Source organism: Aspergillus uvarum (genome assembly GCF_003184745.1).
Source record: "Aspergillus uvarum CBS 121591 unplaced genomic scaffold BO82scaffold_8, whole genome shotgun sequence".
NCBI lineage: Eukaryota > Fungi > Ascomycota > Eurotiomycetes > Eurotiales > Aspergillaceae > Aspergillus > Aspergillus uvarum.
In genome coordinates, this window is record NW_020291305.1 from 285,824 (window position 1) to 307,749 (window position 21,926).

Here is a 21,926-nt window from a genome sequence, read left to right on the forward strand (position 1 = left end):
GACGGACGGAGCTGGGAGTGACGAAGCTCCGGGCGCCTGATCTTGACCGCCTCAGGCATAAAGGCGGTGTGGCGCGCTTTCGCTCTCGAACCCTTGCAATTCCGCCCGCCGCTGTTTTTGTCTGGGAGGCCTGTGGAAACAGCACCTTTAATCCTTACTTTACTACTGTTCGTTTGTTTCCCACGCGGCGCTTCCCTGTCCTTCGCCCGTGTTATCTCTGACTTGAAACTGTACCCCCTTGTCTGGGACTTGAGGGTCTCCACCGATCTGTGGCACTTGTTTTCTTTCCATCTTTCACCGAGGGGAGGTGACCACGATTTTCGCGCGCACTTGGAAGCTCTTCAATCGGAGTCCTCCAACTCCAGCGCCGCTCCTTTTCAGCTTCACCGCAGAGTCCTTCCGCTACTCATGCTCCCAAGCGACTCTTACTAGGCGATAACCCGCGTGCTCTTTCGAACGAGTACAACCGATATAGAATGGCTTTCAACTTTGGAGCATCGAACCCCGCCGGGGGTAGTGCTCCCCCCGAGCTGGGGCCCGAGCTTCCGGAGGGTACTGCTGAGGTAGGTCCCCTTGCAATTGCTTCCTCATTCACATCAGTACTCTTCTAACTTCTGCTATGCTGTCTCCAGGACGTCGGCTTCAAAGGCGTCGAGGGCGATTGCAACGTCCAGATTCTACCCACCCCATGGCCCGAAAACGCTCTCCCAGCCCCTACATGTTCGCTCCTGGCCGTTGCGCCGACCAAAGGCATAATTGTTGCTGCTGGACCCAACGTCCTCTCCGTCGCCTCTTCGGAATCCATCAGAGCCGCCATATCCGCACCCACCGAGGGCAAAGTCAAAACCAAGCCTTTCCAGCCGCAAGCGACCATCCCCCTCCCTGCACGTCCCACACATGTCACCTTTGCCTCAAACGATACCGCCCTTCTGCTGGCCACGGAGAATGGCGCGCAACTGTCAGTATTTGACACCTCGAGCCTGACGTCGGGGAATGCACAGCCGGCACTGTCGATTCCTACCAATGGAACCACTTTTCGCACCATTGCGGCCAACCCGGCGCCGGAATTCTCGTCCCTTGTTGCGCTGGTGACGACGGGCGGTGATCTTCTGGTAGCGGACTTGAAAGCGGGCAACTTTGTCTCGGGCCCGAATGGTCAAGTGCTGAAGAGCGGAGTCAGCTCGGTCTGTTGGAGTAACAAGGGTAAACAGCTTGTGGCCGGCCTTGCAGACTGCACGGGCTTCCAGATGGCCCCGGATGGCACGCAAAAGGATGTGATCCCGCGCCCGCCTGATCTTGAGGGTGATTGTCACGGTATGTGGTACTCTTGAGCAGTAAACTTTTGTTGTCTGTCTAATCACGTACAGTTTCGTCCATTGCTTGGTTGGAGAATGATATCTTCCTTGTGGTATACACGCCAAACGCACTAGAGGATGACATGGGCCAGAATCCTCCTTCGTCATACTATATCATCACACGACGGAAACAAGCGCCTTTCTTGATTCAGAAATTGCCTGAGTTGTGCATGCCCTTTGGGGTCAAGCGCACCCCGGCCTTTCAGTTCATTGGACGCTTGCGTGACTACAAGCCTCACTTGAAGGATGTCCTCATTGTGTCTTCAACGGCATCCACCGATGTGGGCCTCATCACCAGAGCGGACCAGCCATTGGTTAAGATGGATATGGACACCACTGGACTCTTTGTCACAACTGAAGTGTCAGATGATACAAAAAGAGCAACTGTGCCACTCAAGGAATCTACTGATGAAACTACAGTTATCGGGTTCGGTATTGATCTCTCTAGCAAGGAAGTTGTTGTTGCCCCCATCCCAGGCGAAGACATCGCTGAGAGCTCCACTCCACTGCCGAATGTGTTGCTACTCAACAACGAGGGTATTCTTTGCTCTTGGTGGTTCTTATATTCGGATGCGATTCGACAGAAGGTCCTTTACCAGGGTATGGCGGATCAGACGCAGGCGCCAGCTCAGCCAACGTCGCAAGCTTCTCAGCCTCAAGCTTCACTCTTTGGACAATCAGGTTTTGGTGGCTCAACGGCTCTGGGATCATCTGCGTTTGGCAGTTCCACTGCCCCGGGTTTCGGGAGCCCATCTGCTCAAGCCGCTCCTCAACAGTCCTCTTTTGGTGCGCCATCTTTCGCATCACCGTCACAGCCTGGGCCCTCATTTGGCACGAACAGCATGCTGGGAGGTAATAAGCCCCAGGGTGGTCTCGCCGCTTTGGCAAAGAACGAGCCTGGGTTTGGGTCATCTGGCTTCGCCTCTCTGGGAGGAGGGTCTGGATCCTTCGGTCAACCATCGACGCCTGGAAAGGGACTCAGCTCTCTTGGGTTTGCACAGTCAGGTTCCGGCTCCGGAGGTGGCTTCGGAGCATTTGCCAACAAAGCTGGCACAGGTGGGTTCGGTGCTTTCGCGTCGGCAAAGCCAGCAGGCGGATCGCCATTTGCGCAAACCTCCACTACGCAAACGTCCACTGAAAGTCCGTTCGCTAAGATATCCGGCACATCGACCTTTGGCACATCTCCCTTTGGCGCACAAAGTAGCACAGAGTCCGTGTTCGCCGCTGAGAAGACGATCGGGTCGACAGGTACTTTCGGGCAGAGCTCTAGTCGTTTCGTGCTTGGATCAACATTCAAGCCGGATGGTAGTGCTGCCAATGATCTTCCGAAGCCAGATAAGCCTTCTGGATTGTTCGGCTTCAGTGAGTCAATGGATGACATGATGACGTCCAGCAACAAGACCAGCCCGTCAACTGAGGAGATGGACGACATGGAGGACGAGAGCGCCACTCCGCAACAGAAATCCGAGCCCAAGGAGGCGACCCCATCCTTGTTCGGTGCACCCTCGGCGACCCCAACTTCCACACCGAAATCGTTGTTTGACGCACCGTTGACAGCTACGAATTCCGCACCGAAAGCGTTGTTTGGTGCACCCTCGGCGGCCCCAAATTCCGCACCGAAAGCGTTGTTTGGTGCACCTTCGTCGACAACAAATTCTGCACCCACATCGACCTTTGGTTCTCAGAAGCCGGTCTTGAATCCCTTCGGTCAACAAGCTAGCAAGCCTGGATTCTCGCTGTTTGGTAATACAACTCCTGCCAAGTCACCGTTAGCTTCCTTCTCAACGCCCGCGGACAGCACCACTCCATCAAAAGAGGACGATGCCCGTACGCCTAGCGCTACACCCCAGGGCGCACCCTTACCACCAGACCCTGTTAGCAAGGCATCATACGGGCCCGGTGATACGTCTGCCTCGTCGAACGTCTCCAAGAGTTCTGTCGATGACGCGCCTCTACCACCAGATTTCACCTCAAACAAACCCGCTGCTAAGGGACCTGCAGTAGACGCACCTTTGCCACCAGACTTCTCGACTTTCAAGAATGGAAAGAAGACAGACGATAAAGAAGAGGCAGAACCCGAAGAGGCTCCATTGCCTCCGGACTTTAGCATTTCTAAGCCACGTAAAGGATCTGAGGACGTTGCACCAGTCCCAGACGAATCTGATGGTGACGACTACGAAAGCGAGGAAGACGTCTCTGAAGAAGGCGAGAGCGAGGAGGGGGAAGAGTCAGACTTTGCTGACAGCGGAGAGGATATCACGCACGATATCAGCCAGTCTGAGTCCAATGAGCCAAGTCCTAAGGCATTCCCCGGACATTTCAAGCCCGGCGCGAACCTCGCAGGCGGCCTGTTCTCCCCTGCTTCCAAGCCTGCCCCAGCACCTCAACCACAACCTTCAAGGTCATTGTTCGGTGACCGGGGCAATCCGACATTCCCTGCGCTTCAGAACCGAGAGCTTCCTAGATCGCCCAGTCCAGTACGAGGAGCCGCGCCAAGGAGCCTCTTCAAGGGCGACGGGAAGAAATCTTTCGGTGTTACTCAAAGTCCGGGCAGCGCTCTCACTGCAAGGAAAGCCTCTCTTTCTGAACATCATAGACGCGAGAGCCAACTGAAGCCGAAGCCTTCTCGGAGGGAACCCTCGCAACAGGAGATTCGCGCAAGACAGTTGGAAGAGGAGGCACAAGCTCTTTCCGACGACGATGAGGATGAGAGACTCCGTGCGGATCTTGCACTACCTCTGGAACCTGTTCCTACACTCGATCCTTTCTTGCCTCACCAAGACTATGCTGGCGAGACGAGTAAACCTGGTATTCCTGGCCAAATTGAACGGCTGTACCGTGATATCAACTCTATGGTGGATACCTTGGGCATTAATGTTCGTTCGTTGTCTTCTTTCCTTCTCTATCAAAAGACGTCCAAAGATCCTCAGTGGGTCGACACGCTCAAGGAGGACAATGCCTCCGACATCCTGGACAAAGAATTGGTTCTGTCTGAGATTGAGAAATTTGATGACGCTGTCGTCATGCTTGCTGCCTCTCTTGAACAGCAGCGCGTGCAGGGTGTGGAAGAGAAGCTCGAGAGTTGTCGGGAGCTTTTGAGTAAAGACATTATCACTCTTCGGGGTCAATGTGCCAGTATCCGCAAGACTCTCGATGCTCACACCGACACAACCACAATGCACTTCGCACCTCTTTCCGCAGAGCACGCCAACCTGCAGCAAGACCTGCGTTCGGCATCCACCGAGATTCAGGCGAAGCTAGCTGATTTGGAATCTGCCGTGACTCTTCTCCGCGCGAAGATTGCCGACGTTCCCCCTCCTGGTGGCTCTCGGCAGGCGACAAGACGTCCCACAGTTGAGGCTGTCACCACTACCATCCAAAAGATGATGGAGATGGCCGAGACCAAGCGCACCGATATCGATGTCCTGGAGGCTCAGCTCAAGAGACTAGGCATTGACACAACCGCCCCTGCGGCCAGCCGGGAAGGGTCCCCATTCGCGACGCCGAGGAAGAGCACCGGCCGATTCCCCACTACGCCCGGATCCCGTGGCTCAGTTGACGGGCCATATCATACTCCCGATTCGGCTAGCCGAGCCATCAGCTTCCGATCCAGCATCAACGGGTCAGCTCGGGCTAGTCGACTCCGCAATATGGAGGCAGTCCAGGACCTGGTCAGCTCAGAGGAAACGGCGCAATGGAAGGCCAAGGTGCAACGCAAACAGCAGATTGTCGAGAGTCTGCGGAGCGCCATTGGGGCAAAGAAGTCTCGAGTCCGGACGGTGAATGATTTGTAAAACTAGTGTTTTTGTTTCGCTTTCTTGTGTCTTGGGACAATTCTGCTGATGACTACTTACTATGAAAGTCATGTCGGAGAAAAACAGCGGGTCTTTTCTGGCGGGGTTTGTCTTTTCTTTTGTTTTTGTTGTTGGTCTACACAGGCAAATGTGAATGTTAGGTAGCGCGTCCCATCTGTCTCCACTGTACATAGGTCTCGATTGTAATGCTTGCACGTGCTTGTACGAGAATGCTTCCACTTAGATGTTCATGGTTGTTTTGGATAAAGTAATCAGGCAGGCTGCCCAGGTTGGTTTACGGCGTGCTGGGGATGGGAATGTGGATAATCTAGAATGGTCTGATAGTGGAGAACCTGAGGCATCAAGTTTCCATTGTCCGTCAGTCCCCACTGACATCATCCCGCCCAAAGTTGGGGTGACCTCAATTTGGAACACCATCGATAAGCCTTTAGTCTACCACTCTCCGCAGTATTTATGATACTCGTCTCCTCCCTGTCAACAGGCCACCATCCAGCTTGCTATACAGGCACGAACCTCTACATCACCCCCTTGATCATCTGATAGCTGCGCGCACAATATGTCGGAACAAAGCGTGACGGAGTTCATCTACTTCCACGTCAAGGACAGCGTCCGACCCGAAGACCCCGCCCACAGCGACGAGGGCGCCGCCCTCCTGCAGGTCTTCCAGAACACCAAGCACCAGAACGGGTACAAGGGGTCCGTCTGGGGTCGGGCCGTCGAGGACGAGAGTTTGATCGTTTGGGCGATTGGTTAGTTTTAGTTCACGCCCTGTGTCCCCGACCAAGCCAACCAACCTTAGTGCCGTGGCTACAGCACTGCACACCCACCTGCCCACCTCCCCTCCCTCCACCCACCCACCTCATCCTACCAATACACTAACACCCACCAGACTGGACAGACGCCCACACCGGCGCAAACCCAACCACCACGCTGCACCCCTTCCTACCAGAGGACAACCCCGAAATCACCACCATCTTCGCCACCCTCACCCCTGCCACTTCCCCGTCTCCCTCTGGCGATGCCAACAACAACAAAAGCCCAACCACCACAGAAACCCTGCGCAGCAACCCGGTCACCGAACTCTGGACCCCCGCCTTCCCCACCTCCCTCACGCCCGACGAAGTCAACGCCGTGCACGCCGACCTGATCGGCCTGCGCGCCGCCGTCACCGAGCACCTCCCAGACGGCAAGCGGGCGGTGTCCTTTGCGCTGGGCCAGGTGGAGCGGCCGGGGACGATGACGCACGAGCAGAGCGAGACGGGCGAGGCGTTTGTGGTAGTCGTCGCGGCTGGGTGGGCGAGCGTCGAGGTGCATCTGGCTGGCAAGGAGACGGAGGCGTTCCAGGATGCGATTGGGAAGGTTAGGGGACGGTTGTTGGCGCCGGTGCGGGGGTTGGGCGGGTTGAAACATTTTGGGTTTAGAGGGGTGTGATCGAAGCCAAGTGTCTGAGGGTCCGAGGTTTTGGGAGAAGAGGGGCTTTGGGGGTGAAATGGTTCCATGAATGGAGATCGGTAGGTTAGCAGGGTACAGAATAGGTAATCACGAGGGTTTATTGGTTTGTGTTGGGGTTTGTTTCTAAGGATTGTATGGTTGGTATGGTTGGGAGTGATGGTGATGATGATAACGACGTTGCCAGAAGATTAAAATCAGAATTCAAGCTGCTTCCTTTTTCTTTTGGTCACACAACAATAAGTACAATACAAGCAGCCACGGGAGTGGGATAATAAAGGAAACCCGGAATGAAGACACAGAAAAAGCCCATTAGTTTGTGAAATGAGTAGCAAAAGACCGGACGGACGGGATGGTTTTTAGTGGTCAAGTCAGAAAAGGAAGAAAAAGAAGAACCCCCAGAGTGTGTAGAAAATAAACAAAGGTGAGCTTCATACTACCCGTTTAGATACGATGCTTTTCGCTCTCTGGATTTGCCGTGGCTGGTTAGTGGATGAGATATCAGATGAAATCACGAAGCAAACTAACCGAGTCGGGAGTAGAGCATGTACAGCGCCATCTGGTTGCACTCCTGAGTACCCGTGATAGTGACCAGGCGCTCGTTGCTGTTCTCTTGCGGTTCGTTGATCTTAATCACACTGCCACTCAGGTGTCGGATCTCGTTAATCTTGGCTCCGCCCTTGCCGATGATCGCGCCCACCATGTCGTTGGGGATGTAGATCTGTTGAGTCAGTGGCTGACCAGGCATGACGCCGCCGGCAGGGGCAACCGGGGCAGGGCCGCCGGCGCCGCCAGCACGGGGCTGCGCAGCCTGCGGACCGCCGTAGGCCGCGGGCTGGTGCGGGCCGGCGCCGGAGTACGGGGTGTGGGGAGTCGCGCCGTAGGGCATGTTGGGCTGGGCGACAGGAGTGGGTGCAGCTTGGCCGTGGAGGTAGGGGACGCCGTAGCTGCCGGCCGCGCCGCGGTTGGGGTGAGGGTGGTGGCGCTTGAACGTGTCGGGGTGACCGTATTGGCCGCCAGCGGGTTGAGGCACATAGGGGACAACCTGCATCCCTCCAGGCACGGCTCCAGCGGGCCCACCACTGCGAGTAGCGTAAGCAGAGGCTGCCGGTCCGCCGAAGCGTTCAGTCAGCTGCTCAACCAGAGTCACGGCAACGTAATAGGTAGCGATGTGCACAGCGTCCGCTACACCAAGGATTACAAGGGACCGCTCGGTCGACAGGGGAAGGCAGGCATCCGAAGCGTTAAGACGTGCGCCCGAAGCCTCCTGGATCTCGCGGATACGGCTACCACCCTTGCCAATGATCGAGCCAATGAGGATATGAGGGATTAGCAAACGCAAGGGGTACGTCTTGGATTGGGCAGTTGAAGGGGCATCAAGGGGCTCGTTGTTCAAGGTACGGATGATCAAACCGAATGCCTAGCGTCAAAGTTAGCATCTTTGAACCAACGGCCAACTCATGGGGTATACAATGTCCACCAACCTTAGCAGCAGCATCCTGGGGGCCGCTGACAGTCAAGATACGCTCCACTGCACCCCGGGAGTAATCGCTGACAGTGCACTTGGCTCCCGACAGACGACGGATTTGGGATACATTCTCACCACCTTTACCGATGACGGTCGCAGCCTCCTGGCTGGAGATTACAGCACGGATGTGAATCCAGCTAGACTCGTCCTGAGGGCGCTGCTCAGACTGGGCAGTTGCCGACTCTCCGTGAGAGGCAGTCGACTGGATAGGCTGCGTCTCCGAAGAAGCCCCCTTGGCGTTCGGAGCATCAGGAACCACGGTGTCTCCTTGACCATCAGCGCTGGCGCTGGCAGCCGCTGCAGCGTCCGTCTTCACCTCGGTATACGCCTCAGCCTCCTCGCCCTTTACTACTTTGTCCAAAGCCGGACGCTTGGCCTCGGGCTGATCATTGGGACCCGACGGCGAGGAAGGGTCTTCCAAGGGACGCTTGGTCGATTGCAACGCGGATGGAGAGGCAGACATGATTTCTGTATGCCAAAGCTTTGCAGTCTTGCTTCACTTACACAGGAAGTCGAAGTGTCAAGAATAGCTCTTCTTTTTTTCTTTTGTTTTCTGTCTTCTGCTTTATGTGATCGACTATGTACACCAGGAGTTCCCAATAAAACTTGCTGGTGCTGGCGATCGGGTGAAGAGGGAATTCTGGTGCTTGGGATGACTGGGAGGACTGGTGTGGATATGGCGGGCAAGTGAGGTTGGAAAGGAGAGGTCGACGGAGGAAAGTGTGGAAGGATGCTGGATTGTCACGGGCCTTGGTTTGGAGCAGAGAAGCTTCACCAGAGCGAGGTAGTGGCAAGGTAGAGGAAGTAAGGAAAAGAAACCAATCGAATCGGGCACGATGGAACGAAGCAAGAGGTGTTGGATGCTGGACGGAGACGAAGGTGTGTTCAGGGTCCGGGCGATTTCAGATGCTGAGGGTGGATGACGGTGGGGGAGGGAAAGGGAAGAAATGAAAGCAAGATTGAAGCCTGAAACAATTCCCAAAGTCCCAATTTTCTCCTTGTTTTCCTGCCAGAAAACGCGACCTGCTCAGATGCACAGGCTGTATGTACGTACAGCACGTCGGTTACCCAATCACCTGCCGGGGGGGAGTGTCTATCGCAGGAGGATGGACGGGGAAAAGACTCGAAAAGCTGAGGCAGTCGAAAATAGCCGGTCAAAACTCGCGGTTGTAGATAAAGATACGGATGTGAAAGGGATGTGATAAGGGGAAGTCGATGGGCGAAGTGGGAACGGGGGGTTTGATGTCGCGGTGAAGAGATGAGGTTGCGGGAGTTGGTGAGGCGAGCTGTTGGCACGAGGCACGCTAGTCCATTTGAAGTCAAGCCGCCCATCTTCTGCTGTCACGTGTTAAGCCATCAACAACTACTGCTATCCTATTGTATATCAAGCGCATTGACAGGTCACAATCCTTCACACACTGCCAGATTACAAATTCAGTGACTGCAGTTGAGCTCTACATCGCTTCGGAAATATAATAGCGAAGGACGTCAAATCTATCCCAACCTATACTGTCATCAGTCATCACCCATCGCCATGGACATCCCCCAGGAAAGAGTCGATAAAATCCAGCGCTTCGCAGAGAAGCGCCAACAAACAGAAGAGAGCCATGCCAGACAGCCGCTGAGCCCAGCCAACATCCAGGCCTACAACAAGAGACTGGATGACACTCTCAGAGAGCTACAAGAACAAGTAAAGCGTCAAGAAGATGAATTGCGCAAGGTGCGTATCATGACAATACATACAGAGACCAGCAGACACCATCAGCTAACACGCGGCCCCAGCTACGCGAGATCAACTCAATCGATCTCTCCAGAATCGGTACCAGCACCTGGGCCCGAGTGTCTCAGGTGCGCCGGGCTAAAAAAGCGTATGACTCCCTCCTCAAATCGGAGACAGAGTTTCCACCGCTTGGTTCTCCGTTGCCGTCGTTGCTGGCCGTCGAGGAGACATCCCGTCTGGTGAAGGAGACTAAGATCGCCGCCTCGGAAACGGGCAAGAATCTCTCCAACACGCGTCAGCGGTCGAAGACAGAGGAGGCGAACCTGCGCGATGCGCAAGCCATCCAAGCTGGTCTGCAGCGACGGATTCAAACTGTAGTGAGTCAAAACGCGACGAGGGAAAAGAAGGCTAGCGCTCAACTAGCACGGGAGCTTGTTGAGCAGAAGCAACGGGAAAACGACGAGTATGACATGGCAGCAGAAGAGACAAAGACAAAACTTTACGAATTTATTGATCGGTCTCTTGCGTCGATGCTTGCAGCAGAATCCCTCGGCGGACCGACTGTAGGCGATGCACAAGATGTCTCAGACGCTACATTGGAACTGGGCTATACCAGCCATGGCAAGCCGAAGAAACCGAAGGTACAGGCCGAAACAACTGAGTCAGGTACCAGCCAACGACTCATCGATGAGATTCTACCTCGACAGAACGAGCAAGGAAGGACCTCCAATCGAAGGGAGGCGGCGGCGGTCGAGATGCGCAATCTTCTTGATGAGTTGCTGGAAGCGAGCCCCTCGTATGTGAACGTTCGAGAATCCGCAGCTTCCAGATTTTTAGTACGAGCCAAAGTGGCACAGTTGCACCCGCGCGATGCGAGAAGGTTGAGATTAATTGATTTTGGGCGCACACTATAATACCATCTAGCTGTTCATTCCCAGCAACGTCGGTACTATCATGCAGGCTCTATATAGCGCTATAACATAGACGGGCCATATGCGAAGGGCCATGTGCGCCTTTCACACTATCCTTATCAATACTTATGAGACATCCAAATATAACGCCTATACATGCAATAGTCGCAATGAAACCACAGTCGTAAACGCTGATATATCGTAAACATGTCATTAATCACTATATCTCAGATGCACGCAAAGAGGTATCTCAGACAGGCATCATCCCAATCCGACTCGTCGTTGACTTCGGCTTGGCAGGTTTTCGGGCTGAGGTTGAAGAGGGGCGGTTGTCAGCGCGGTCATTGGATTTCCTCCGAGCCCCTGCTGGTTTCGGTTTCGCTTTTGCTCCTGTGTTATAGCGACGTGGACGTTTGCTTGTCTGGCGTTTTCGGGGCTTGCCTTTGCCTGACCCTTCGCCACTGTTTCGAGATTCTTCAGTAGCATTCGGCCCTTGCTGCGACGAAAAAAACCTGCTGGAAACAGCGCTCTCATTCATATCAAAGTTGGGCGCGTGGTCTGCCAGAAACCCCCCATCACTAAACTCATCCTCATCCTCACTGCTGTTGAGGTAGATAACATTGTGATGGTTAGGATCGGGTACGACGCCATCGGCATCATCACGCTCTTTTCTTAATTCTTCATAGCGACGCTGCGTGTCCCTAACAAGTTTAAGCAGCTGAGAACCGTAACGGATGACTTTATCAGGATCAATGCCCGGGATTGCAGCAAGTTCCGAAAGATCTAATCATCGATCAGCGCCAACCACAGTCATAATATGAGTAATCTTACCTCTAGGAAAGACGATGACCATCTCGCGCAAGATGGTATCAGTAAACGGCTGGTTGCGAAGGCCTTTCTGAAGAACCAACTTTTCATTTTGTCAGCGGTTGCCCTGGATTTTGGTCTTTAGAATGTACGGAGTCTTACCTCTTGGCAGTAATTCTTCGCATAGACCATGAAGTCCTCAGCTACCGCCTTGTGAAGAGGATCAAGCTGATCGAAACGGCGGTCTTGAGTGATAGGTGGGCCGGGAGTGCGCTTATTGTCTGGACGGGGCCTACCAGCGACGCGAATCTTCTCGAATCCGTCACTATCTGCATCATCAGTGGAGTCATCACCAGTCCCTTGGTATCGGAAACGCGCGAGTCGACGCTGATTTGCAGCCTGTACAGGTGACGAGACGTTCGTGGATTGCGGTACGATGTCCTTGCTGCCATCGGTTCGAGAAGACCGTGTGGGCCGTCGACCCTTCGCACTTGGTGAGACGCGGACGTCAAGTTTCAATTTGACGCGACCACTTTCGTAATCTGTGGCACGCGATCCCAGCTTGATGTACTGGATCACAAATTTGCTACCATTGATCACATTGTCCTCTCTCAGAGCCCCTTCCCTGAGGAGAGTGTAGAACAATCGTTCAACTTCTCCCACTGCTACACCTTTCCCGTCACCATAGCCTGGGGCATTTCGGTGCTGAGGTGACCTGAACTTTTTAACTGTCCCTCGAAACATGTTCTCGCAGTATGACATGGTAACCTTGTCTTCCAAGTTTTGGAAGTAGCGAACGAGTTTGATCACAGAGGCAGCGTGATCTGAGAAATCATGAAGTTCGGTAACAGAATCAGATTTGCAATTGTCGCAAGAAGCATTGCAGTCTTGTCGACGGAACTTCTCGTTGAAGTAGCCCAGAATTTGCACTCGTCGGCAATCGGTCTGGTTCTCGCAGTACTGTACGACCATGCGCAGCATGAGGCGTTGTCTGTCCTTTTGTTCCTTGCTTCCATCACTACTATCGATCATGCGAAACAAAGTTGTTGTATCTTTGTATGTGTAGAACAAGTAGCAACCAGAACGCTTACCATCTCGACCAGCGCGTCCTGTTTCCTGATAGTAGCCTTCCAAGCTCTTTGGAATGCTATGATGAATCACGAAGCGTACATCGGGTTTATCAATTCCCATTCCAAAAGCGATGGTTGCGACTATGACGTGAGTCCTTCCAGCTTGCCAGGCTTGCTGAATCTCTGCGCGATCTTCGGAGCTCATGCCAGCGTGATAATGTGCAGCTTTAATCCGATACTCCTGGCGAAGTTTGCTAGCGACACTTTCACATGTCTTGCGCGAAAGACAATAGACAATCCCCGACTTGTGACGGTATGAATTGTTTATGATATCAGCCACGCTGGCCAGGAGTTCAGATCCCTTCTGCTTCTTCCGCACTTCATAGGACAAGTTCGGTCGGTTAAAGCTCTGAATCAATACTTCGCAGCCTTCCATCTTCAAGTTGTGGATAACGTCAAGTTTGACATTTTCGGTCGCCGTAGCTGTCAACGCCATCATTGGTACACCAGGAAGGCGAGTTCGGAGCTCTCCAAGTTCCTTATAATCGGGACGAAAATCATGCCCCCATTGACTGACACAATGAGCCTCGTCGATGACAATACGAGCAAGCTTGTGGTTGTTGCGAAGCTTTTCTAGGCTGCGAACAATGGCTTGGCTTTTGTTAACCATCTCTGGAGTAATGTAAAGCAACTCAATCTCTTTCTCGGGCCTAAAATCAGATAATATGCCTAGAATCCGCTGGCGCTCTTCTTTCTTTGTTTCGCCATTCAAAACATACGCCTTGATATTGAGCTTGTTGAGGTGGGAGACTTGGTCTTGCATCAAACTCAGCAGTGGTGATATCACGATGGTAACTCCTCTTGTCATCCCGCTAGAAACCACAGAGGGCAGCTGATAACACAGAGACTTGCCGCCTCCTGTGGGCATCAGCACAAATACATCTTTTCCGCCAAGCGTTGCGTCTATGGCCTCAAGTTGATTTAGACGGAATCCCTGAAGTCCAAAGCGGTCTCTTAATGCAGCCTTCACATCTTTGGTCCATGCATGTTGTGTCCACAGAGTGTTCTGGCTTTGTTGCTTCTGCGTTGCGGGAATACGCGTGGTGTTCCCTGAGGTTTCAGCAAAGACCTTACGGTTCTGGAGCTCAAGGTGGTTTGCCGAATTAGTAGAGGGATCTTCAAAGTACTCTGCAGCCTCTAGCATGTCTTCGTCGTCCAGATCGAATTCATCCGTTATCCCCGTGGTAACAGTCGGAGATCCCATCGTCCTCGTGAACGTATCCTCGTCCGACAAAATGGTCGTATCGTCATAGTCGAAGGTTCTGCGACTGGAGGTTGCGTTGGGGTTCTCGAACGCTAAGCCTGATACTCGCGTGGAGATCTCGGAACGTGCGTCGTTAAAGCCTGATGTCGATCGTAGTGAACCCTTCGAAAACGGCTCCTCAACTCCTTTTGTGATATCTGGTCGAACATTGTCTCTAAAATTAGAAGATGTGTCATGAGGTGCAAGCGAAAATGAAGTTGTCTGTTCTAGACCAATTCTAGAAGTGCCGTGGTGCAGCGAGTCAAGAGATGATAAGATATCAATTCTTTGCAGTGCACGCCGCATATTGGATTCTATTTCCTCTAACTGTGCAGTCAATTGCCGACTCTCTGTAAGTTCCGGCATCGTCTGCGGATCGCCGCCTTGTGAAATGGCCTGCACCAAGGTCTTTTTCAGGGCTTGTCTCTTGGTATCGCATGAGAAGTAGGCGGCCCTATCTTGCCTCAGCCTTTCGACGGCCTCGATCTTTTCAGTAAGAGATTTGTTCTGGACAATCAACTCCGGCGCAGGCTCTCCCTTCATTGCTCGCTCGTATACAATCTCAGAATTCTTCGTGAGGGTATCTTTGAATGTCGCGATCATCCATTCAATTGAAGCTGCAGACGAAGACAAAAACCTGGCTACGTCCTTGTCAAGAGAAACAGATGGTGATGAGTCCACGGTTGCGGATATGTGCGACGGCTGCTGTGAACTAGCAAGGGCTCGTGAGGTTGAAGAGACAGCCTCTGACATCCCAGATATGGGCACAACTTGCATTGGCTTGCGAACAATAGTTTCAGGCGAATGAGTATCCAGGGCGTCAACCTTTGGCAATATTGGGTACAGAGACTCGTCGGGATTCAACCCCATTTCATCCTTAGCTTCCCAGTCATCGAAGAGATCGTCGTCACCATCTTCATCTGAGTCGGCAATCACTTGACTTAGGGTTTGGGAAGGCGTGCGCTGGTAACTATCCACAGCAGACTGTGGCAGTCTCTTGCGCGGTGAAGGTGAGGGAGCAGGCTGAAGACGTTCAGTGGTCCGAGCAAGCTTCAACGGCGAGCGCACTTTAGGGGCAGATTTCCTCGGCGAGAGAAGATCAGACAAATAATCATCACTTTTCCGCTTCTTCCCACGTTTCTCGGGCGAGCTTTTCCGAACTGCTGCCTCTTCCGCCCATAATTGTTGAGGCTCGCCGATGCCATCAGTGGTACTTGACGAGAAGGCGGTTGGATCAAAATCTCCAGTCAAATCAATCGTATCCACATCGAAATCAGAGAATGGCGATTGAACTTCGAGTTTTTGTTTCGAGCGAAAAGGCGTCACGGACGTTTTCTTAGGACTGCGGACCGAGGAAGGAGGAACACTTTGTGATGCTAGTGAGAGTGAGTAGCGCGTAACTACGGTAGGGAGTGTTCGAGCTTGAGCGCACACCTTTTATTGATTTGGTCACGGTAGGTGGCTCCTGAGCGGTCACCTCTGCCGCAAGACGATGCTTGGAAGCCTTTGGGGTCTGGTTGGGGCTATCCTTGGAGAGGCAGAGCATCCGCGGTTTGCGCCCAGACCCCGGAGTAAGTACCAGGCGTGCCATTTCTTCCGGTTCGGAGCCTATATCCCCATCATTGTTGAGATATGTCTGATCTTCGATACAGCGAGTAGGTTGCGAATCATCAATCGCGAAGGGGCCATCTATTCGGGCGGTTGAGGTAGGCAATGTCGTGACCGGGGAGAGTGGGAGAGCGCTCCGGGCACTAGTGGTGTTGTTTTGATACTCGTGCTCGGAGGAAACTAGAGAGGGGTAGAGTGCAGGACCTTGCTGCAACAGCCATTTGAGATGAGCTGTCAAGTTATTTTTAGTCATAGGGCCGTACTCTTGCTCGCATGGCTTTCTCAGGAGAGTTCAACATAACAATGGCGATGGGGGGATCTATCCGCCAAGAACAAAAACTATTGTATGGATGAGAAGCATTGCGACGGGCAATAATCCGACGCGTCTCCGCGCGCTATCACGTGGGCGGTGACTGACACTCTCGGCGCAGCACATCTGGTAATCTCAGTACTCCGGGCGTACATTACATACAATGATCGATACTATGCACTTGTATTTTGTAAACTCAACTCACAAAATCACAGAGCTGCTATGTACACATATTTCTGATATTTCACCTGTCAGCAAGATTCTGCTACTTCAGTACGATACTTGCTGTTCATCGCAAGCATTGTGTCGGCTCAGAAGTCCAGTCCTCTGATAAATTACATATCTTCTAGCTCTAGGCCGCCTGGTAAAGCTATTACCCAATCTGGTAATATTAAGAGGGGCCAATGGCTCGACAATCTTTTTTTTTCTTGCGGCCGAGAAAGCCCCGCGCTATAGAAGAAATATTGTTCCCGTAGCCATTATCGATAAGGCAAAATATCCTGAAGCTGGTGAGACTTATCAACCACTCTGAAGTAACAGAATCAAGGACAAATCCTCCTCAACAAGAGTATAGCAAGTACTCACTGGAGCCAACATCATGGGCAAGAAGAACAAGAAGTCCGCCGAGCACAAGGAGCGGGTAGCAGCGAAACAGTCGAAGAAAGCTGCCCAGAAAGAAAAGAGAGGCAAGACCAAGGGCAAAGATGCAGACAGCGATGCTGAAGATGCCGATTTGGATGCCATCCTTGCTCAGTATGCAGAGGAGCAAGCCAGGTTCCTCAAGGTCACCGAGACTGTCAGTGGGCCTCCTACTCCTCGGTCCTCTGCCACCGTTTTGGCTTCGCCGTCGAACCAGAACGAACTTCTAGTCTTTGGTGGAGAGTACTTCGATGGCAATCTAGCTACCTTCTTCAATAACCTTTTCATCTACAACATCAACCGTGGGGAATGGAAGGAGATTAACAGTCCCAACAGTCCTCTCCCCAGGAGTGGACATGCATGGTGCCGTGGCGGCAACACTGGAGGCGTCTACTTGTTCGGAGGTACGTGCTCTTCGCATCTCGGGGTGGACTCATTTAGATTGACTCACGTGTCTAGGAGAGTTCTCTTCCCCGAAACAGGGAACTTTCTACCACTATAATGATTTCTGGCACCTTGATCCCTCGACAAGGGAATGGACCCGTCTAGAAACGAAGGGCAAAGGGCCTCCCGCTAGAAGCGGTCACCGAATGACTTACTACAAGGTTAGTGCCATTCAAGACAACATCAATGTCCCAGAAGCTTATGTTCTTGAAGAACTACATCATTTTGTTCGGAGGATTCCAGGATACCTCACAACAAACCAAATACCTTCAGGACCTGTGGATCTACGATTGCTCAAAATATACTTGGTTCACTCCGAATCTTTCAGCAGCTTCGCAGAAACCTGACCCACGTTCGTCTTTCTCTTTCTTGCCGCACGAGACAGGTGCGGTTCTCTACGGTGGCTATTCCCGCGTCAAAGTTAGCGCCGGTGTCGGCGGAAAGCCAGTGAAGAACGGCCCTCAGAGGATGACCATGAAGCCTATGGTTCATCAGGATACTTGGTTCCTTCGAATCACGCCTCCGCCTGCTGATGCTCCGGCGAACACACTCCCGACAGTGCGCTGGGAGCGCAGAAAGAAGCCTGCTAACTCGCCCAACCCGCCTCGTGCCGGTGCCACCATGGCGTACCACAAGGGTCGTGGTATCATGTTCGGTGGTGTTCATGACGTTGAGCTCAGCGAGGAAGGAATTGACAGCGAGTTCTTTGACACCATGCTTGCCTGGAATACTGACCGTAACCGCTTCTTCCCCTTGGCCCTGAGACGCCCTAGGACCCAAGGCAAGAAACAAACGGCGAACCTGTTCAAATCTCGCGACCGCAGCAAAGCTACCGAAGAGGAGCTTCTACAAAATCTGAAGGCCCTGGAGGCCAAGGGAGGTATCCGTGGTTTGGATGACGAGGAGGAATTGCAAATGTCATCCAAGGCCGATGAGGAGCCGGCTGAACCGGAGAAACCGGCCGTGGTACGGTTCGAAATGCCTCATCAACGATTCAATGCGCAGTTGGCGGTGCAAGACGACACTCTATTCATCTTTGGTGGAACCTTTGAGAAGGGAGATCGGGAATTCACGTTCAATGACATGTACTCCATCGATCTGGTTAAGCTCGATGGGGTTAAGGAGATTTACTATGAGGAACCCGGGAACTGGCACCTACTCAACGAAGCAGATAGCGACGATGAGATGGATGAGGATGACGAGGAAGATATGGAAGAGGATGAGGAAGGAGATGAAGATACCATGTCCCTTGACACTGCCTCTCCTGCGCCGACCGAGGTTACTGTACCATCGGTGACCAAGGAATTGGAACAGCTGGAGGTGGAAGAGCAGGAATCAGAGCCGTCCGTCCAGGATAGCAGGCCCCTTCCTCGTCCTTTCGAGAGCTTGCGTGAATTCTTCACCCGGACATCGGAAGACTGGCAGAAGATCCTGATGGATACCTTGAAAGAAAGAGGTGTCTCGTTGGATAAGAACATCAAAGAACTTCGTAAAGATGCATTCAACATGGCAGAGGAGAAATGGTGGGATAGCAGAGAAGAGATCATGGCTCTGGAAGATGAGCAAGAGGAGGCTGGTATTGGGGAAGTGGTCAGCATTGCTGATAGAGCGGACAATGCTGGAGGCGCTGGAAGACGCAGGTGATTCTGGATAAAAGCACATCAGGTTATATAAAACAGACAACATCGCGCCTCGCAATGTTATGATACTTAATTTTGATCTCTTCTTGCGATGCTAGTAAATGGCGATGGCTATCTCAGTACCAGTTGTCTGATTGGACTAGCTAATGATTTGAGCATTGATTACGTGATCCCCATCGCCTAAGAACATAACTAAGAATCCTTTCCCTTTTTCGCCTTCAGTTCAGACTCTCTGAAAGTAACATACCAGAGATAAAGAGTAATTCACAATGGTGTATCGTGGCAGGCCTTCGAAGTCATGTCGCGAATGTCGAAGGCGTGATATCAAAGTAAGCAGTTCAGACAGCTCTTCCCAGAGCCTTACGGCTTCCGTCTAGCCACAACGTTACTCATTGACACAGTGCGACAAGAAAAAGGATGGCTGCTCTCAGTGCTCTCGCGCTGGGCTTTCTTGCCCTGGATATCACAATCCCAAAGAGCTGATCATCCTTAATGAATCCGATGCTACTATCAAGCGAGTGTCGGTGAACCAGACAATTCGACATTCAAGTTCTCCGAGTCCGCTGTCAACCAGGCTGCTCCCCACAATCATGCAGCGCGCAAAGGGCCTCTATATCTCGCAATACGTTCGCGCAATGCCAGCAACAAGTATTTTCTCCTTCATGCAGATCTTCTATCCGCCGATAGTTCATGATATCCCGCTTCTAGAGACGGTCACCCGTGCTGTCTTCATGGTAAACTTCTCTTTATCGCACGGGTGCCATGCCGCTCTCCACCACGCTCGGGCCATGTACGGATCAGCTCTGAGGATGACTCGCAAGGCGCTCCAACTACCAGACGAGGTCATGCTCGACAGGACTCTGTTCTCAGTCATATTAATGTGTGTTTTTGAACGGCTTGCAAACCTGGAAAATGATGACCTGGTTGTTCCTCGCAGCCATCTGAGTGGAGCCTGTGAATTGATGTCCTTGAGGGGTACAGGGCAGTTCGCGGACAAGCGCAGTCCTACCATGCTTCTGCACCTCACTGAGCTTGTGGTACTCGATTGTCTCGCAAGAAGTTGTGTTATCCCGCTGGAGTTTTTGTCTCTGCGACGGATGGCTCTCGATAATGCTGTGGATACATCATCCCTGAAGTGGAGGTTTTGGGACATTATGCTGCGCTATGTGCAGCTGGAGAACTCTGTCACATTGGGCCATCGACCGGAAGAAGATATACTCAGTGCAGAACGGCTTGATCTCGAACTCGAAGAGTTGACATGTTGGCTACCAGCCTTCGTTTCGAGGAGGCGAAGCCCGATGCCCCTAAATATGTCCTTGACTGGGGTGGACATCTACCCTGATTGCAAGTCTTTGACCAACTGGAACAACGTTCGTGTCGTTCGTCTCTTGTTAGCTAAGATTGTGCGGGAGCAGTGCACTCAACTACTTGTCTCATCAGCCGATCATACCTTACTTGGCGACTTGCTGTACGAGTCGAATCGGAAGGCCATCGACCTCACCTTAGATATACTCTATTCTTGCTCAAGTGAAGTTCTCTCATCTCAACAACCTTTTGAGCTGACTTTAAATACTCTACTCTGGCATCTGTACGTGGCCAAATCACAAGGCTTGCCGTTGGGCCCCCTAGAGTCATCTCTTCATGACCAGATGCTTCGACTGTCGACAATACAAGCCCCCGGGCAACGAGCCACTGTACAGAAAATACTAACATCCTCCGATGAGGAGTCAATGAACGTTTGGAAAATGTGGCTCAAATTTGGAAGGAACGAGTTTCTAATTTAACATGCGAAAATCTTTGGAGGGATACCCCTTTTCAATACTCATTCAACCTCGCTGCGGCCGCGGGGTATCTCGCGCCCGCCACGGGATACTTTCTGAGGATGACCTCGATCTTCTCAAGGTCACCCTCTGTCAGCTCAACATTCTGTACATTTTCCAGCACCCGTGCCTCGGAGCGCGCACCCGGAATCGGTACAATGATCGGCATTCCAGGCTTCCTACCCTGAGCCTTCAACCAAGACAACGCCAGCTGCGCCACGGAGCAACCCTTTGCCTCCGCAACAGTCTCCAACGCCTCAACCAGCAGACGATTCTGGGCGATACTATCAGGCTGAAAGCGAGGCACCGTGCGGTGGTGCGTCTGCGGCAGATCATCCACGGACTTGATCGTCCCCGTCAACATCCCAGCACCCAGAGGCGTGTGCGCCACCAGGACAATCCCGTTCTCCGCGCATGCCTCCGCCACCCCGTTCTCAAACACCTCCCGCGACCAGAGACTGACCTCGGCCTCGACCATATCGATCTTCGTCACACTCGCCGCACGACGGATCGTGTCCGCCCGAACTTCACTCAACTGAATGCCTCCGATCTTGCCCTCCTCCCTGAGCTCCGCCAGCGCCTGCACGCTCTCCTCGACAGGCACGTTGGGGTCCACTCTCCCCAAGCCAAAGACATCGATCTTCTTCTTGCCGTCCAGGATCTTCAAGGCGTTGTCGACAAAATTGCGCAGCCCCGCGCGCGAACAGTCCATGGTGAAGGTCTTCATTGACACCAGCCCGGACTTGACCGTGAAGACGACTCGCTCGGCGTCCTCCGGATAGGCGGTGAAATATCGGTTCATCAGATGCAGGGAGTTGTTGTCCGGGGTGCCGTAGAAGTCGGCACCGTTCCAGACGTTTGCCCCAGCTGCGAGAGCAGTTTTGAGGACTTTGAAGGCTTGTTCATCCGGGGTGGGCCCGTATTGCCAGATCAGGCCTGTTTTGAGGGATAGCACAGTCAGCGTCACGCTCAGCATAACAACGAGAACAATGAATCATGTGGGAGTATTCACGCATCAGCCCCAGGCCATTCTGGCTGATTTCTTTTCCGGCGAGGGTAGGCATCGTGAGGAGGTAGGAGACTGTGATGTATAAAAACCGGCAGAAGTGTACTGTAGATCGTAGGGTAACTGGAATCTGGGTTCTGGAGAATGGATAGAAATTCAATGACAACGGATCAGCTCGCTATTTAACCTCCGGCGGGAGGTCCCCTAAGTCCATTGAATGCCTTAATCGCCGTCCCATCTCCGTGATCGAGGGGAGTGGTTGAGGTCGTTAAGTCCGCTGCTGAACGGTCACGACCAGATGGTTACCTGATTGGGAATAGCGTGGGAGCGGCAGTGGCTAAGTGATGCGGGATCCATGGACAGGTGGACGGTTGCCGCTCCGCCTGTCCGCAGGAGCAGTTCCAAGTTCCCACACTTGCTGCCTGTGCCGCGTACCGGGATGTATCCCCTCTGCACTTCTTGGAGGCATATTTCACGCACGCGATTAAGCTGGGTCGGCTC

The 21,926-nt window shown here is 52.8% G+C and overlaps 8 protein-coding genes across 8 annotated transcripts; 5 read left to right on the forward strand and 3 right to left on the reverse strand.

The window, feature by feature from the left end:
* Positions 1-190: 190 nt before the first annotated feature.
* Positions 191-5,378, forward strand: BO82DRAFT_389643 (FG-nucleoporin NUP159). The gene is made up of 3 exons (XM_025638465.1): positions 191-563; positions 633-1,314; positions 1,368-5,378. The coding sequence occupies exons 1-3, from the start codon at positions 477-479 to the stop codon at positions 5,147-5,149; spliced, it is 4,551 nt and encodes a 1,516-aa protein (XP_025495237.1). The 5' UTR covers positions 191-476; the 3' UTR covers positions 5,150-5,378.
* A 218-nt stretch (positions 5,379-5,596) lies between these two features.
* On the forward strand, positions 5,597-6,854 carry BO82DRAFT_389644 (uncharacterized protein). Its single transcript, XM_025638466.1, has 2 exons — positions 5,597-5,919; positions 6,060-6,854. The coding sequence occupies exons 1-2, from the start codon at positions 5,727-5,729 to the stop codon at positions 6,599-6,601; spliced, it is 735 nt and encodes a 244-aa protein (XP_025495238.1). The 5' UTR covers positions 5,597-5,726; the 3' UTR covers positions 6,602-6,854.
* Positions 6,855-6,891: 37 nt separating this feature from the next.
* BO82DRAFT_425578 (telomere maintenance protein PBP2) lies at positions 6,892-8,610 on the reverse strand (the record flags this gene model as incomplete). Its single annotated transcript, XM_025640332.1, has 2 exons — positions 6,892-8,039; positions 8,104-8,610. 2 exons carry the CDS (start codon positions 8,608-8,610, stop codon positions 7,143-7,145), a joined length of 1,404 nt encoding a protein of 467 aa, XP_025495239.1. The 3' UTR covers positions 6,892-7,142.
* A 951-nt stretch (positions 8,611-9,561) lies between these two features.
* BO82DRAFT_351400 (uncharacterized protein) lies at positions 9,562-10,931 on the forward strand. Its single transcript, XM_025634411.1, has 2 exons — positions 9,562-9,867; positions 9,930-10,931. The coding sequence occupies exons 1-2, from the start codon at positions 9,682-9,684 to the stop codon at positions 10,779-10,781; spliced, it is 1,038 nt and encodes a 345-aa protein (XP_025495240.1). The 5' UTR covers positions 9,562-9,681; the 3' UTR covers positions 10,782-10,931.
* BO82DRAFT_328375 (RecQ family helicase MusN) lies at positions 10,752-15,864 on the reverse strand. Its single transcript, XM_025633008.1, has 4 exons — positions 15,393-15,864; positions 11,748-15,334; positions 11,610-11,688; positions 10,752-11,561 (listed from the first exon to the last, which is right to left on the reverse strand). Exons 1-4 carry the CDS (start codon positions 15,817-15,819, stop codon positions 11,029-11,031), a joined length of 4,626 nt encoding a protein of 1,541 aa, XP_025495241.1. The 5' UTR covers positions 15,820-15,864; the 3' UTR covers positions 10,752-11,028.
* A 457-nt stretch (positions 15,865-16,321) lies between these two features.
* On the forward strand, positions 16,322-18,739 carry BO82DRAFT_429552 (putative Kelch repeats protein). The gene is made up of 3 exons (XM_025640547.1): positions 16,322-16,919; positions 16,975-17,120; positions 17,173-18,739. Exons 1-3 carry the CDS (start codon positions 16,475-16,477, stop codon positions 18,601-18,603), a joined length of 2,022 nt encoding a protein of 673 aa, XP_025495242.1. The 5' UTR covers positions 16,322-16,474; the 3' UTR covers positions 18,604-18,739.
* A 129-nt stretch (positions 18,740-18,868) lies between these two features.
* BO82DRAFT_275902 (Zn(II)2Cys6 transcription factor domain-containing protein) lies at positions 18,869-20,383 on the forward strand (the record flags this gene model as incomplete). Its single annotated transcript, XM_025631131.1, has 2 exons — positions 18,869-18,928; positions 19,001-20,383. The coding sequence occupies 2 exons, from the start codon at positions 18,869-18,871 to the stop codon at positions 20,381-20,383; spliced, it is 1,443 nt and encodes a 480-aa protein (XP_025495243.1).
* On the reverse strand, positions 20,376-21,551 carry BO82DRAFT_351404 (aldo/keto reductase family protein). Its single transcript, XM_025634412.1, has 2 exons — positions 21,432-21,551; positions 20,376-21,355 (listed from the first exon to the last, which is right to left on the reverse strand). The coding sequence occupies exons 1-2, from the start codon at positions 21,481-21,483 to the stop codon at positions 20,415-20,417; spliced, it is 993 nt and encodes a 330-aa protein (XP_025495244.1). The 5' UTR covers positions 21,484-21,551; the 3' UTR covers positions 20,376-20,414.
* Between the last annotated feature and the right edge of the window lie 375 nt (positions 21,552-21,926).